The sequence below is a fragment of the Condylura cristata genome, unplaced genomic scaffold, assembly GCF_000260355.1.
Source record: "Condylura cristata isolate star-nosed mole 26May11 unplaced genomic scaffold, ConCri1.0 scaffold00018, whole genome shotgun sequence".
NCBI lineage: Eukaryota > Metazoa > Chordata > Mammalia > Eulipotyphla > Talpidae > Condylura > Condylura cristata.
The window spans coordinates 39089822-39106501 of NW_004567119.1; the positions used below are offsets into that span (position 1 = coordinate 39089822).

The 16680-nt window shown below is 55.6% G+C and overlaps 1 protein-coding gene across 3 annotated transcripts in view; it reads left to right on the forward strand.

Annotated features, from left to right (window-relative positions):
- The first annotated feature begins 319 nt into the window (after positions 1-319).
- ADORA1 (adenosine A1 receptor) overlaps positions 320-16680 on the forward strand; it is a 32415-nt gene continuing 16054 nt past the window's right edge. Inside the window, exons 1-3 of one of the 3 annotated variants that reach the window (XM_012726997.1) lie at positions 320-639; positions 1024-1147; positions 1997-2394. In XM_012726997.1, the coding sequence (XP_012582451.1) occupies positions 2054-2394 (341 nt within the window). In that variant the 5' untranslated portion in view covers positions 320-639; positions 1024-1147; positions 1997-2053. Of the gene's footprint in view, positions 640-965; positions 1148-1491; positions 1659-1996; positions 2395-16680 lie in introns of those variants that run through there. The other 2 variants (XM_012726996.1, XM_004685523.2) reach the window with 2 other exon arrangements.

Genomic DNA, 16680 nt, shown 5'->3' on the forward strand with positions numbered 1-16680 from the left:
CCCCAGGACCTTACCCTGATCAGTATCTGCCAATGAGGCTTTCTCAGGTCAGGAGCTCTGCAAGGCTCTAGTTCAGAGCGAGGTGTGCCTGGGGTCTTTTGCCAGAACCTCCTGGTGACTTCAGCTGAAACCGCAGCAGGAGGGAGCTGAGAGGGGGGGAATAGCGTGGGGTGGGGAGAGAGCTATGCCAGGAGATTGGTTTTATACTCCACTTTCATTAGGATTGGCTGTGGGGGAGAGGGAAGGGGGGGCGAAGCACCTTCCTCCCTGAGCCTGCATCTTTATAATATGTTTGGGGGGGGGATGTCATGGGGTATTACCCTGTGACTTGGGTATTGCACTATGAAGTGGGGGGCTGATAATGGCAGAAACGAACTTGGGATGGGAAGCTGGCTCACTCCTCTGCGCCTCAGTCGCTCCTCTGTGAAATGGAAGTCTCTAATAGGTCAAAAGGCGGCTCTGAAAGGAAAAGAATGACTCAGGATAGAGCGCGCTAGAAACGCCAGGAGGGTCTGTTCCTGAGAATACGCCGGGTCTGGCTCCCTGCGAGCCAGGGTTTCAGGGTCGAGGGGTGGAAGAGTGTCCCCCAAACTGGCCGTTGCAGGGGAAGTCAGACAGAAGCATCCTGGAGCCCTGCAGGTGAGATGCAGTGCTGGGAGAGGCGGACGGGCCTCAGGTGATCGAAGCAGGGGCCCCTGGCCACCCGCAATGAGAACCGAGAGCGTGCACCGAAGCAAGGCTGCGTCTTGCCCGCCCCGAGGCTGCATTCACGTCCCAGACCCCTCCGAAAAGCTCCTATTTTTCCAGCTTTTCACACCCAGAATCACTTCCTTTGTTTAGAGGAGGGGGTGGGGGAGGAGACCGAGGGCGAGCAGGGAGGGGCCGCGGGTGCCGCCGCCGCCGCCGCCCCCGCCCCCTCCCGGTGTGCGGAACCCGGTTGTCACTCAGCTCCCGCGCCGGGGGCGGCCGAGCGCCGGCGCCCGAGCGGAGCCCCACTCAGCTCCTCCCGCGTGGACCCAACAGGCTGGTCCCGGACCGTCCAGGCATCCCCAGAGCGAGCCACTGCTGCAGACGTCGAGCGGGGCCGGGGCTCCGCCGACCCATCCAGGTGGCGAGGCGCGCTGCCCGCTTTGGCGACCTTGGTTGGGTAAGTCCCCCAGTTCGCCCCGCGATTCCCCGGCGAGGGTGCAGCAGAAGCTTGGCAGAGGCGAGTAGACATCCTCCTCGGGACAGGCGATGGGCGAGGGTCCGCGGCAGGCTGGAGCGGGACGGGCACCGCGGGGAAGCAGGCGCCAGCGGAATCGCAGGTGGGTGGGCGCCGGGCAAGGTGCGCGCGCGCTGGGGAAGAGCAGCCGCGCCCCGGCCGGGTGTGCGGGGCTCAGCGCCCCAAGACCCGAGTCTGGCCGCCCAGTCCCAGGTGCGAAACAGGGCGCTACCTCTTTAAAAGCGTCCGGGGCTGAGCCTCTGCCGCACCATGTGATTGCTTGAAAGGCCGGGCCGGGCGCGCTGCGGCGGGAGCCGGGAGGACGATGAGCCGCACGGTGCCCAGCGCCCAGCCCTGCCCGGCGGCGGCGCGGCCCCCCAGCTCTGGGCAGCACCAGGTGCTCCGAACTTTGGGCACCTCCTCTGGGACCCCCTGGCGGCCAGCAGGCAGGATGGTGAGCTCCCTGCATCCTGTTCTGTGGGCATGGGTGGGCAGAGGCAGGCGTGGGGGACCCCTGTGGGGTGTGTGTATGCTGGGAGCTGCCTCACACCTGATAAAAAAGCCGGTGGAGGAGCCGGAGCTGCTATTTTAAGTTACTGAATGGAACCTCTGGGGATAAGGGGAGGGGACAGAGATTAGGCAGAGGAAGGGCCCCGGCGCTACCCTGCCAGCCCAGGCGGGCACTACTTGTGCCCAGTGGGGCACGGCTCCAAAAGGCAGCGGGACTTCCAGCGCTTCCTGGGCTCCTCTGCGCCAGGCAGTCCTCCCCACCCCAGGCTTCCGTGACCACAGGTGTCTGCCTCGTGCCCCTTGGAGCCTGTCTGCTGATGTGCCCAGCCCGTGCCAGCCATGCCGCCCTCCATCTCGGCCTTCCAGGCCGCCTACATTGGCATCGAGGTGCTCATTGCCCTGGTCTCCGTGCCTGGGAACGTGCTGGTGATCTGGGCAGTGAAGGTGAACCAGGCACTGCGGGATGCCACCTTCTGCTTCATCGTGTCGCTGGCGGTGGCTGATGTGGCCGTGGGCGCTCTGGTCATCCCCCTCGCCATCCTCATCAACATTGGGCCTCAGACCTACTTCCACACCTGCCTCATGGTCGCCTGCCCCGTCCTGATCCTCACCCAGAGCTCCATCCTGGCCCTACTGGCAATTGCTGTGGACCGATACCTCCGCGTCAAGATCCCGCTCCGGTGAGTCCAGAGCACCCCAAGGTACCACTGCATCCCATGTTGGGTGACTCGAGGGCTACCCGAAGAGGATAATAGGTAGAAAGCTCAGCCCCATGTTCCTACATGGTCTGTCGGCCCTCTGCCCCAGCCGCACTCTGAGGCCCCTGAGGCTGAGCTGCAGTTGAGTGGAGAGGAATTGTTGGCAAGAGGAGCGATTGGCGAGAGGAGCATGAACCTGGCAGTGCCCAGGACCCCAGATCTGGAGCTGCTGTTCTCCCAAACAGCCAGGAGCCCAAGGATGCTTTTCTGGCTGGGGGAGAGGGGTTTCCGTGGGCCACTGAGATCATCACAGTGAGTGCTGGGTGGGAATGAGCTGCTAGGGAATCGGAGAGAGCAGAACAGATGCTGGGGAGGGGTGAGCAGTGGCACACCAGGCGCAGGAAGACCCAGCAGGCTTCCTGAAGACACTCCTCAGCTCTCCTGTTCCTGGATGGTGCCAGCCAGCTCCACCCTTCAGGGCTGTCCTATTGAACCCACACAGCTGAGATCTCTGCCCAGCTCCCACTTCTGGGACCTACTGCAGGATCTAAGAGGGAGGGAGAAATGCAGGCTCCTGTTCTTAACATTCCTTCTCTATTGCAAAACAGAGAGTCTGTCTCTGCAGATCACACAGAGATGCTTAAACAGAAGTGAGACGGCCCTGGGCTGGCCCTGATGCTGGCAGTCCTCATTTGGGGGTCCAGTCCATCTTGGGGCTCCTTGCCTGGGCCTGCCAGGCCATAATCTCCTCACCAGGCAGTGCCTAGGCCACTGAGTGCCAGCGAATGCCTGGGCGTGCTGCCATGAGCAGCCCCGCTAGGACACTCTAGTGAGGGGGGCTTGCACCCCCTTTCAGTTTTGTCTTCAATGGATTGCCTCCCTCCTGGGGAACTCTGGCCATCTCTGGCACCTGCCGCCTCCAGAGTAGCTTCCATATCTGGGACATGGGGCCTCTGGCCTCCCTTGGCATCTTGCCCAGGCAGTCCTAAGCACCCACATTTCTCCTGTTTGCATTACATTTGTGCAGGTTTAACTTCTCAGAGCTCACTTTAATACACCATTTCCCCCCCTTTTCTCACTATGATCTTGTAGGAGAGGTGGAGTAAGAGCTGGTAAAGGGGAAAGAAACTAAGGCCCTGAGGGTCTCCTGAAGCTGGCAGCATGCAGAGCCCTCTCTGACTTCCCTGGTGCCAGCACCAAATGCCCGTGTGCCCGGCCTACCTCGCTCATAACCTCCAGGTTTCCCAGGGAAGGTGGGGCCAAGACTGCACCCTGGGGGAGAAGGGAAGCCGGAGCATCTGCGCCACGCGCAGATGAAGCTGGTCTCAACCCATTAGAGTGGGCTGGGCCCCTGGGTGTGACCTGATGACAATGTTGTCACACTAGGAAACTCCCACAGCCCTGTAGCTGTTGGAAGGATGTTTAAGAAATTTTGTCGGCGGAGTGGGTGCCAAGGAGGCCCAAGGCCTGGGCCTGATGTGACAGAGGTCACGGGCTGGAGAATGTGCTGTACTCGCCCTGTGGGGACGGGGAGGGCTGTGCTGGCAGGAGCTGCAAGCTGGTGCCTGCAGGAGCAGCTCCTCCGGCTCCTGGCTCAGCCTCCTGCAACTGGGGGACCCTGAGGGGCTGGCGGGGTGCTGAAGCAGGGGCAGATCCTTGCCGTGAATTTCCAGTGCGTGACCTTGGGAAAGTCACTTTTTAAAGTCGAAGCAACTTTATGACAGCCACTAAACACCTTTAATCTTAAGCTTCAAGTTCCTCACCCATGAAAGGGGACTCGACCTAGGAGGACGGGAGAATATAATAAACACCTGCACATAAAGCCTTGAGTGCTGTGTCTGACATACTCGATGCGAGCTAATTTATGTGTAGATTTATATTTATAGTTTTATTAGCATTGCTGAATCTGCAAGCCGGGCCCCCACCCCACGCAGTCTCCTGTACGGCAATATCCATGCCCACGCACGTGCTCACCACTCCAGGGAGGTGTCAAGCTCTGTTAAGTTATATCCGTGTTTGTTCTCCCTGGGGAGTTGTCAGTGGAAGGGCAGCAATCTGGCAGTGGCCACGTTGTGTCTGTTTCTGCAGATTTTCCAGAATGCCTAGCACAGTGTCTGGCACAGAACAGAAACTCAGTAAATGTGAACCGAATTGGATGGGTTTCCAGAAGTGGGGTGTTGGAACCTCAGGCAGCCCTTCCAGAGCCAGATGTCTCACCTCTAACCTTCTTGCTGGGAACTCAACCCTTTCGAAATTCTCTCCCGGGCCTGACTGGGCCTCGAGTGCCCCCCCCCCCAGAGATCCTTTATTCTGAGCTGGAGGAAAGCTGGCCCCCCCGCCCCTAATGCAGCTCGGGACACCAGAACATAAATTCCAAACGCAAGGGAGACATATATGGGGCATACTGGTGAGATGTTGACGAAGGGTGGCCGAACCCCTCACTATACCAGGGACAGTTGGGTCAGTGAACCAAAGAACAGACTGATTTCACAGGTTCATGTGTTGTAGTGTGATCCAGTTTCAGGGGGGAAAGAAGTACAAACTGTTGATTCATCAGTAGCCAGTGGTTATTTGCATGCATTTGCATGCTATTTGCATAGCACCCCTCCAGCTTGCTCATCAGTAGCGGTCCTCAGCTTCCACTCGGGTTCTGTAGCACTCATCCCACCAACTCCTTACCGAAGTTTCTTGGAAGAACTCAGCGGCAGCATGGTGGCCTGCTATTGGGGACCAGCTGTGGGCAGAGCGCCAACAGGGTCTTCTTGGCCCAAGGCCCCGTGGGCAGACCTGTGCTGGACTTCGGGAGACCTGAATCTGTACCTCGCATGCTTGCTAAACACCTGTGCAATGCTGGCTAGGTGATTCAACCTCTCTGAGCCTTCCCCTCCCTCATCTGTTAAATGAAGGGACAGGCGCACCGCCCCTGAGGGTGCCTTCAGCTCTCTCCACCTTCCTCCTACTCTCCACTCCAGCCTGCCCTGTGCCCAGGGCTGCAGGCCCTGCTGTTTAGCAAACAGTGACCGCCAGCTCCGCACAGTGCTGGCTCCTGTGTAACTTTATCTTGCTTACTTAACTCGCATGGTGGAGGGCATTTTTACCCCCATGCTATTGATGACGCTATAGAAAACTGAGATTTGACTAGTTCAGTAGCTGGCCCAACCCCACATCATGTCAGGAGCTGAAGCTGGACTTGCAGCCAGGGCTGACACTTGTCAGAGGTCAGTGGGCCACGGCCGCTGGAATCAGCCTCCCGGGGCTGCAGGATTTGTGGTCTCCCCAAGGCTGGCAGTGGGTGGGTGACTTTCCTCCCTCATCTTTGCAGTGGCCTGTGTATGCTCCTGCTCAGCCTGCGCTCCTGTCCCCCTTCACGCCAGTGCGCAGTTGAGCTGGGGCAGCCCTGCCTCTGTCCACTGCTGAAGCTTCTGGCTGAGTTGCTGGTTCAGAGGCCGAGGAGGGGGTACAGCATGCGGGACCAGAGCCCTTAGGCATCCATTTAGCACCCCCACCCTAGGTGAGGGCTTCTGTAGACAACTGACTCTCACTTGTACCTCGCTTGACCATCTGTGGCCTTTGGGCCTCAGGACAATTGCTCTCTGGTCATGCTTCGAGGAGAGGTAAGCCACCCCCAGATGCTCTCAGGGTGGATTAGTCACAGGCCCTGAGCGTCTGGGAAGAGGAGTGCAAAGCGAGCAAGCCTCAGGGCCAGCTCCCTGCAGTGCAGCAGAGGAAACAAAGGAGACAAGGCCTGGCGCTCAGGCCCATCAGCAACAAGCTCCTGCTCCTCTCAGTCCTGCTCCCCAGACTCTGAAGCAAAAGAAGGGGGCCAAACTAGCTCTTAGCCATTGCCCCTCTTTAAGGAACAGAGAAATGGGTTCCTTGAGCAAATTAGTAGTAGGCTTAGAGGGACAAAGTGAAGGGAGGGTGTTGCTTTTGATTGAAAAGGTGGTTGTCTTGGGGATAGGCTTTAATGGGGTTATGCTAAAGGGTGCTCAGTGAGGGGGTGCTTTGGTGGAAAGCGATCTGGGTCCCCTGCAGGTGCGAGCACCCCAGCTGGCATCAGTAAAGCTTCCAGGAAACTTCCACACCCAGTCAGTGTAACCTGCCCAGGTTGGTGCTGCTTGGAAGCCAAGGAATGGTAAGGAGGCCTTCTGGAAAGCCTTCCACCCCAGAGTCCTGGGTGGAGCTCTGGAGGCTGTGTCTGATGTCTGATACTTATTTCTGAACATGCAAGGAAGCCATGTTTATTGTTAAAAAATTTGAGAACTATAGAAAGGAATAAAGATGATAAAAACACAGTCATTCCACCTACAGACCACGTTAACACTTCAGTGTTCCAGAAAATTTTCCCACATATGCACATGTAGAAATATAGATGTATTATTTTTACATAGTTAAGGGCGTCGATGGTTTCATATCCTTTTTATTTGCCTAGTGTTCTACTAGAAACATTTCCCCATGTCAACAATTATTTTGTAAGGAATTTCACAGTGGTGTCATATTAGATTATCTTTCTACTCATCTTTACAGCTCAGATAAATCAGCCAAAGTCTCTGGACCAGCTTCCTCCCCTCTCATAGGTTGATCAACCTCTTCCCCATCCCTCATGGTCCACTACTTTTTCTGGGCTTGCTTAGTACCAGAAGGGCCAGGCCTACATCTGCTTACACACAACACACACACACACACACACACACACACACACGAATTCCCACGGCTGGTATGGACCAGCTATGCTGCAAATGTTTTTGAACAAGGGAACATCATTTGTTCTCATTCTTAGGACTTTTGATCATTATTATTACAAATAACACCACAATAATATCCACAAATTCACCTGTTTGTCAGGTCACAGCTGAGCCTAAAAGCCTGGCTTTGCCTCCAGGCAAACAGCACAGCTTCTGTAAGGATTTTCTTAGGAGATTAACATTTCCCAACTCTCTTTTCTGCAAAGCTCCCTGTTCCTCCTGCCCAATTTCATCGAAACTGGAAATCCCCTGGGGTGCAGTTGCTATTCCTCTGCCCATTTGCCCTTCTGGGCAGGGGAGGGGAACTGTCTGGGCCCCCAGTCTGGCCCTCCCCGCTCAGCATTGAGTCCCTGCGGCCTGGGCACCCAGCTGCTTTGCCTTTCGGTGAGAACAGCACCCAGATTAGAAGACTTGGGGAGCTGTACCTCGTGGTTGCTGTCACCCACCTTGCAGTGTGGACCCCAGCAGCGCCCACAGCAACTTGGGCTGCAAAGATCACCTCTTCAGCTTCAGCCTCCTTAACTTGAGCCCAGGGGAGGTCTGCAGCTGCCCTGGAGGGAAGAAGAGACTTGTAGCCGGGGTGGGATGGGAGAGGAAGGGAGCGTCAGAGCACAGGGGAAGTTTCATCACCGTCTGGTCTTTTAAGGCTGCACAGATGTACAAATTAGCATCAGGTAGTTTACTAAGAGAAAAGGCCAAGACTTTTTTTTTTAAGATTTATTTCTTGATGCATACAGAACTGGGGTACAGGCCAGAGATGCAGGGGGAGATGAGAGGCTTCACCAGAGACAGAGTGGGGAGCAGAACAGGCAGATCCATGAAGTACACTGCTGAGGGGAGCAGCGGGCGAGACAGGAGAGGTCTGCTGTGCCCTGTGGGTCAGCTCTGGGTCTGGGATTGAAGTCGCAATGAAGTGGCTGTGGCCAGCTTGCAGTGCTGCATTCTAATGCTTTGCGCCGCCAAAGATTTAATGACACATAGGGAGTGTTTACATGGTTACAAATTGTAAAGAATGAAAGTACAGATGAGTTCAGTGACATGTTATCTTGCATTTAGGGGTCTGGGGCCTCAGAGGTGGGGAAAGGGACTTCACATGGCACATAAAAAAGGTGTCCTTGGGCGTTCCCCAGTGGCTCAGCGGGTTAAAGCACAGCACTAAGAAGCTAAAGCCACTTGAGCATGAGTTCGATCCCCGCCTGCCCCGGAGGTGACCACATGGTGGGCAGACCTCTCCTGACCCGCCCGCTGCTCCCCTCAGCAGTGTACTTCATCGGTCAGCCTGTTCTGCTCCCCACTCTGTCTCTGGTGAATCCTCTCACCACCCCTGCCTCTCTGGCCTGTACCCCAGTTCTGTATGCATAAATAAATAAATAACTCTTTTAAAAAAGAAAAGGTGAGAGAAATAAGATGGGACTCTTAGACAGAGAGGGCATGTTTCCTGATAAACCTACAACTGGGTGCGAGACCCCAACTACATTCTTCTAGGGCATTGGAGGGAAGGCAGAGATTGCGTCTCCGATTAGGAAAAGGGTCGAAGCTTGGGATGTGATGATCCTCTCGATTAGGCAAGGGTGAAGCTCCCGGGATTTCATTGCTCTTAGCTCCAAATACTCTGAGTGCCAGAGCGGGGTGTCTTGAGGAGACCAGTTCTGAGAATCTTGGGGTGGTCTGATGTGGTCGCCTTTAGGTCGGTGGGTGAGTCTTGGCATTCATGTTTCCTTGGAAATAATAGCTTGGAGGAGGGTGGGGAGAAGGGGGCAGCTGGCAAGGGGCTTCTCTGACTCAAAAGAAAAAAATGGGGTGCCTTTTCCTGTTTGAGTCCTCACCCTGCAAGATTTTTCCTTAGTTAGACTAGAGGCAAGGGTTTAGGGAACTGGTGACATCTAATTATCTTATAATTAGATGTATACCAGGTGCTGCCTGGGACCCCGGGTGCAGAGATGGGCAGGCTGGGCTGGTCTCTTGCGAGAGCATGGATTCTTGCCAACCAGGTTAGCTGAGGGTAAACTCCCTATTTGTATTTGGTGGCAGTAGGGGTGGTGGAGAATGGTGCCTAGCACCATGGCCCGTGAGCTGGGCAGCTGGACCCTGCTCCAAACCCCTTCTCTGCTGTCAGGGTCATCTGGGAATGACCTTCGCATTGCAACCTTTCTCCAGAATTAACTGGTCATGCCACAGGTGGCTTGTTAAAGACACTGGTGTTCACTCACTGACAGAGCAAAGGGCCTCCGAGAGCCTGTGGGCTCATGGGCTGAAGGACCCATATCAATGGTCAGTGAGCTAGAAAGTAAAATGGACTTTGAGACAAGGCGGGAAAGAGCAGGGTACATGAGGTTGGGGGAGCCTGAGTGGGTTGGGGAGAAAGGGTTGCAGTTAAATGGGGGTGATCAGAATGACTGCCTTGAGAAGATCCCATATGAACAAAACCTTGGAGGCAAAGAGCTAGCCATACAGGTAATGGGAGAACATTGTACACAGAGCAAAGCCTTAGGGAAGGAGAGAACATTCCACACAGAGGAATGAACTCGAAGTGTTGGCAACAGCCTGGGGCCTCTGACTGGACTGGGGAGATAGACTGAGAGAGTGGTTGGAGATGTCCACTGGGAAAATTAGGAATCAGTCAGCCCAGATAGGACTCGGAGAGACATTAGTGTTTACTCTGCTGAAAATGGGGAGCCATGGTGGGTGGTAGAGCAAGAGTGACATGATCTGACTTGGGTTTTAAAGGCTTCTCTAGCTGTCCCAGGGGTCGGGTGCAGGCAGGGGACCACTTGGGGGGTATTGCACTCAGGTAGGCGAAGAGGGAGCTGACTTGAATCAGAATAATAGCAGAAGAGGTGGTGAGAGTGGTTAATTCTGGATGTACATTTTCAAAGTTTACCTTATTTCCTGTTTCTAGTGGTAAAATGTTCATATAGTATGGTGTGGGGATCTTAAGCCTAGAGTGCAATAAATTTTTATGTGTGGCTATATCTACGGAGCCACCACCCAGTTCAATTTCTGGAACATTTCCAGCAGCCCAGGAGGCTTGCTTGTGTATGCCCCAGTTATCAAAAGGCAACCTCGCTCTGGCCTTTGTTCCGACAGACTGAATTTGCTTGTTTTGGAACTTTCACAAAGGGAAGCAAGCGATACATTTTACTGCTGACTTGTGAGGCTTGCGTCTGGCTCCACCCTGGCCAAGTATGGAGAATGTATCAAGGAGGTCCGGGAGATTAGCTGTTGCAAATGCTGAGGATGGAGAGGTCAAGGGAAATGTAGATTGGCTAGAGCGCTGGAGACGTTAACGGGAACAGAAAGTGGTCGGAGAAGCCTCGAGAGAACAGACATGGAATTGAAGGCAGCTGGTGTGGATTATTCTTTTGAGGAATTCTGTTGTGAGGACAGCAAAAGACCGGGCAGTAGCTGTGAGGAAAAGCAGCTAACTACGCATTTTGTATTGTGGTTTTTTTATTTAAGATTTATTTATTTATGCATACAGAACTGGGGTACAAGACAGAGGTGCAGGGGAACTGAGAGGCTTCACCAGCGGCAGAGTGGGGAGCAGAATAGGCAGATGGATGAAGTACACTGCTGAGGGGAGCAGCGGGCAGGTCAGGAGAGGTCTGCCACGCCATGTGGTCACCTCCGGGGCCGGGGATGGAACTCACATTGCAGCGGCTGTGGCCAGCTTGCAGTGCTGTGTCCTAACCCGTTACGCCACAGGGAGGGCCCTGTTTTTTTATTTTTAAGGCGGGAGGGACAGTGTATATTTCTGTGACAATGTGGTAGAGGACAGAACTGGTGGGAGCGAAGGGATGTCCTTTCCAGGAGGGCTGGGATCTGAGGCATGCCGAGGGATGGTCTCGAGGAGCACTGAGCCAGCTCAGGGGGGGCTGGGTTTGGCTGTTGCTGCTGGGAGGGCAGGTTCTTTGCAGAGCGTTTCAGTTTTCTTGCAGAAGTGGACAGCAAGGTCATCAGCTGAGTGGGAAGATGCTAACGTAGGCGAGGCCAAGAGTAGTGAGTGAAAGAATTCTCCAGGAAGCAGGAGAGGGGGCTGGTGGCATTGGGGCGGCATCAAGTCGATGTGGTGAATCTGAAGTGAGACCCGGCCATGGTGGCGTCTCTCCAGCTGTGTCCAGCTGCACGGGCAGGCACAGAGGAGGTGGGCTTCATCCCATCACTTTCAGAAGCACCAGCTTCTGGGTCAGACATTAGGTTTCTTACAAGGTCAAGGTGTCGGACCTGCCCTCATGGAGCCCAAGGACTTTAGCGGGGGGGGGGGGGGGGTTCCTAGGCCTCAAGGTTCATGCTCAAGAGTGTTGGTTTATTCTACGTACGCTGTGCTGCCTCTGCCTCTGAGTGCTTTACGCTGGGAACACATAGTCCAAATTACATGTTTAAAGTGTTAAAATTTCTTAATGAAATATTAGCAAATCAAATCCAGTGATATATAAAAAGTACAATACATCGCAGCCAAGCCTGGCTTGTTCCATCTAAGCCAGGGTGCTTTACCCCAGGGAAAGAAAACCAGCCAGCGTCATCCACGTCGATGTAAGAGCTCCTGCATGCAGTGGGGGAGGCCTGGAGCGGGGTGACAGAAGACCTGATTTAGCAGGCATGGCGCGGGGCAGGCAGGGCGCCAAGGAGATGGAGATGGAGAGAGCTGGAAAGTTGTCAGGTGTGTTAGAGTCAGAACCAGCTGGGAATGGGCTGCCTGTGCCAAATGGGAGAAGAACCCAAATGCAGCTGCCTGGGCTATGACTGAAGCTGCAGGGTGGGTGCAGAGCAGTTCTGAAGTGCGACAGGGAAACGTGTGGAGCGGAGAAGTTGGGGTGCCGTTAGACACTGAAGTGGAGGTGCTGGGATGGCAGGCCCACTAGGGGTCTCTTTCTTACTGCTTGGCAGCTCTCGAGTCTGCATGCAGTGCAGGGCACAGGCTCCCTGCCTGCTTCTCACGGCTTCCAAGAAGCGGTCCCTGGAGGCTGCAGCCGCTTCCTGCCCGCCAGCTGCTCGGTCTTCTGTCTCCACCTCCCTTCTCTGCTTCTGGCTTCTTGGGAGGCTGCTGGCTTTCTTAGGCTGGACCACAGTGAGACGCTCCCTACACTTCCAGAAGCAGACAGCAGAGTTGGGGGTCCTCCCTGCCAGGCTCTATTCAGGAGGAGATACATGATTTATGGTCCCATCCTCAGTCACCCTAGGGTGGGTGCACCCCTGTTTTCTACAGACACACCCCCAATCCCTGGACCCCGCAGGGCCTGGCAGCATGAACTGTGGTGATCACCTGGCAAGTTGTTCCTGGTAGGGGCCCCTCGCAGCCCTCTGGGGAGCGAGTGGCTGGGCCTCAGCCGTAGAGGCACACTTATCCAGCAACGACCGTCGCCCAGCCACGATGGCAGCATGGGGGGCCCCAAGGCTGGAGGGCATGCTGGGCCTGTCACCTTGGCCTGCTCGGAGAAACCGCATCAAACCTCCCGTTGCCTCCTGAAGCTGAACAGTCTTTGGGGTGCAGTTGGCGGGGCTGGCAAGAGGGGATGCTGAGAGCTCCAGAAGCCAGGGGTTTCCAGTTCTCAGTTCCCCGTGGAGGCAGGTGGAGCTGAGACCTCAACCTGGCCCCAGTGCCTCTGTCCTGGGTCCTCTGTGTCCATCTGCTCAACCCACCTACCTGGGGGAAGAGGAATACCCCAGCATGAGTGCCTGGGGATGGTCTGTTTTAAAGGTCCCTCAACCCTGGATATTTTTAATGGTCCCCTTTTGGGGGAAGCCCACTCTCCTGTCATTTTGGAGGTCCACAGTGGAATCAAGGGTCAGATCTGTCTCCGGGCAGGCAGCTGTAGCCGGATGAGGGCAGCAACCCATCCTTTCTGTCCTCTTCTGCAAAACTGGTTTCTTAACCTTTCTCCCAATTCCCGTGGGGAGCTCACTGATCAGGGCTGCAGGCCCTCAGCAGGTGGGCTTGTCACTGGTGCCCTATTTGAGGCTTCCCTGCCCCACCCCACCCCCTTTGCTACAGGCCAATAGGCTTCCCTGCACCTCAGGGCCAGGATATGGGGCCCCAGTCTGCCTTGTCAGTGGCATTCCAGGACTCAGCACAGCCTGGCTGGCTCTTAGTCCGATGGCCACGGGGCTTTGTCTTGTGGGGAACGGGAGAAGGGTGCTCACGTGGAGGAAGGAAATTGTAGTGGGTGTGATTGAGTTGCCAGATTAGGAGGAAGTCGGTTCAATATTTCACGGTCGAACATTTCATATTCACCCACAGAGGGCAGGGGCAGAGCCCTGGAGTGGGAAGGGGGGAACTGGGAGGGTGAAGCCTCCCGAAGCTTACCTGGCAAGCTCGCGGGGTGCTGGCGTGTCAGCGCCAGGGGCTGTTCAGTGCCCCTGCCCCCCAGCTCAGTGTCTATGAAGGGAGGGTGCGAATGGCCCCTGCCCAGTCCTCCTTCCCAGCGGAGGCCTCCTGTGTGGCTTCTGGGAAAGGGAAGCTGGCGTTCAGCTGAAGCAAGGGCTCCCCTGGGCCAGCGGCTCCCTAAATCCTCTCTGGGGAGGAAACAGCCAGTGTGCTTGGGGACTCACTGGGCCTGCAGGCACTTCTACCAGTGGTGGTGGCCCATTGTCCTCGGCAGGGTAAACACACCTCCTGGCCTCTTGTTCTGGTTCTCTGACTGAGAACAGAGTATCATGACCCGAGGCCTGGGAGGAGTCACCTTGTCAGGTCCCAGGGGCTGACAGTCGTGAGCCAGCCAGCAAGCGAGGTAGGGAGGGGTGTGAAGGCATGATGGCTTCCCCACACCCCACTACCTTTATTTGACAAGAGGCCACAATGTTCCGGGCTGTGGTGTAAATGGGGTTTGCACTCACATATGCGTGTGTGTGTGTGTGTGTGTGTGTGTGTGTGTATGTGAGAGAGAAAGAGAGAGAGAAAAGGAGTTATTGCTTTTATTTTTATAAGCCAAAAGTAATATGTTTGGCTGCCAGACCTTTCATTCAGTTCTGCTTGCTCACCCTGCCCCCTCCCACTCCAGTACTTCATTTCCCAAGGCTCAGGCCAGAGTTTGGACCAGGCCAATCTGTTTTCTGTTCCAGTTCCAGTTCCAGTTCCACCCAACCCTCATGCCCCAGCCCCCCACCATTAACCATCCTTGACGTAGGAACCCAGTTTACATGTTCAAGTCAATAAGTATTTTCTGACAACATAAGCCCTGTCCTCAAGGGCACAGACCCACAGCCTCATGGGGGAGAGACAACACGATGATGTACCAGCTGCCCCGCAGCAGGAGGCCGGAGCAGGCCTGGCCCACACCCAGGCTCTCGGGGCCAAGGTCACTCCCTGAGCCTGAAAGCTAAGCCCTACACCACCTTCTACCTGCGCTTCAAATCATTTCCCTGCCTCCCTCGCCAGTCATGCCCAAACCTGTCCCGGCCTTGGAGTTGAAGAGAAGGATTAAGGAAGAGGATTTGACATCTAAGACCATGTCTTAAACACAGACACAGACACACACACCAGAAACTGTTTTCTTGTCTTGTTTCATTCCTCCTTCTTTAATGCTTGAGTCTGGTGACACTTCTTCTAGGAAGCCTCCCTTGCTTTGCCTTCATGTTCCCACAGCCCTCTGCTTCCCTTTAACACTTGACAAATGGCGTGACGGTAATCCCCCTGGGTGGTCTCCGAACAATCTGAAGGTGGGGTCCAAGCCTGTTCATCTCTCTCCCAGAACCCAGTATAGTTTCTGCCCATTTTTTTGGTCTCCAAAGCCTGACTCAGTAACTCTCTGAGTGAAAGTCAGTAGTAATAAATGACTGGGCTGTCTAACATTCGCTAGGCCCCATGCTAAATGCTTTATACGGATCCTCTTACTTATGTCCTTACACAGTTTTGCAAAGAGCCATTGGAGCACTTTAAGTGAGTAGTATCATGTAGCCTCATTTCCCCATTTTCTGAGGAAGCTGAGGCCCAGACGTCTTGCCCACAGCCACATCGCTGCCCGGTGTAACCAGAATTCTTGAATGAACGCACAAGTGGATGAATGGAAAGGCCTATGCTTAAGCCCAACTCAGACACTTACTGCTGGGCTCTCTAGGGTGGATCGCTTGCCTCCTTGAATGTCAGTCTCCACATCTCTAAAATGGGAATCATTCCAGACCGCGAAGAGCTGTCTGTGAGTCAGTGCACTCTGAAGGAAGAATGCCTCACTGTCACGGCGTGCGGGGAGGGGCGCACCTCGGGCCTGTCTCTGGCTGCAGCTGAGAACACAGGGCAGGCCGGCCTGGCGAAGGAGCCGATGCTGGCTGCGGGCTGAGGGGCTGCCATGGAGCAGAGAACGGTGGGGCAGGGCCGGCGGGCCTGGCAGAGCAGCTGAGTCTGCCTTTGTTGCTGATGTTTAAAAGAGAAGGCCTCTTCTCTCTGGGGTGTTGTGCCTGCCCGGCTCCCCACTGCAAAGCTGTAGACAGTCCTGCTGCTAAAAGAGGCATGTGTGTTCCAGCGTCATGAGTAGGCAGTGGGATTTGAGCAGAATGTGGGTGTCCGGCCCTCAGAACCACCTGAGGGCCTCTGCGCCCAGGGGTTGGCAGGGAGGGGCCCAGTGATCCAATGTGCAGACTGACCCAGGACAGGCTGCTCCAGGGCCTCTGGATCTGCAGGGCAGCGGCGTCCCCTGCTGCTCTGCTGAAGTCCACCTGACCAGGACACGGACCGCTGGGCTGCTCTTCCAGTCGGAGGGAGACCTGAGTCGGCAGGCAGTCCACAGTTGAGAATTGAAATGAACATTTTTGCAGCAAGCACCTGCGAGGAGAATAAGGGACAGGGGAGCTCCCTCCAAAACCATGGAGACTAGAGAAGAGAAGGATCCCCCAATCTGCCCGAAACAGAGACTCAGGTCCAGAGCCAGGAGGCCAGAATTCAGGCTTGGTCTTCCACGCAGACCACCCACCTCCACCTCTGAAGTAGAGAGCCTGGTCCCTGCCTGACTTCTCAGGGCTGCTGCGAGGATGCAGGGGTGTGTGCTGCCCGGCTGAGAGCAGGGCCTCCGAGAGGCCGTGACCCGAGTGCACGGGGCATGCACACTGGTCATGCTGGCCTCTGTTCCTCCTCCACGACTTTCCTGTGTCCTGGGCCAGGCCCCCTGAGGCTCAGTTTCTGCATCTGTAAAGTGGGAGTAATAATTCTATATTATGGGGTTGCTGAGAAGAGTATATGTGAAACAAATTTGTAAGCTTTCCTCTCTCTCGGGGATCAGGGGGCTTGTCCTAGCCGGGCTGTCTCGGAGGGAGGAGGATGACTGGCATGTGCGTGTCTGTCTGCCTCTGTTGTTGGGATAGACAGGTGCCACCCCAGTGGCAGTGTGGCTTGAAGGGTTTCTCTTACACACATGTCAGGGCCCCGTGCTGGCGAGCTCAGCCTTGGGGATGTGGCTGTGGCTGGGCTGGAAGGCATATAACAACCCACATCTCGGTGAGGGTGTGTTCTATCCCTGTTCTCCCTGCTTCAAGTCCTGGGGCCACCAGTCCCAGGAAGGAGAATGAAGTCTGGAGGGGGTGGGAGTGCCTGCAT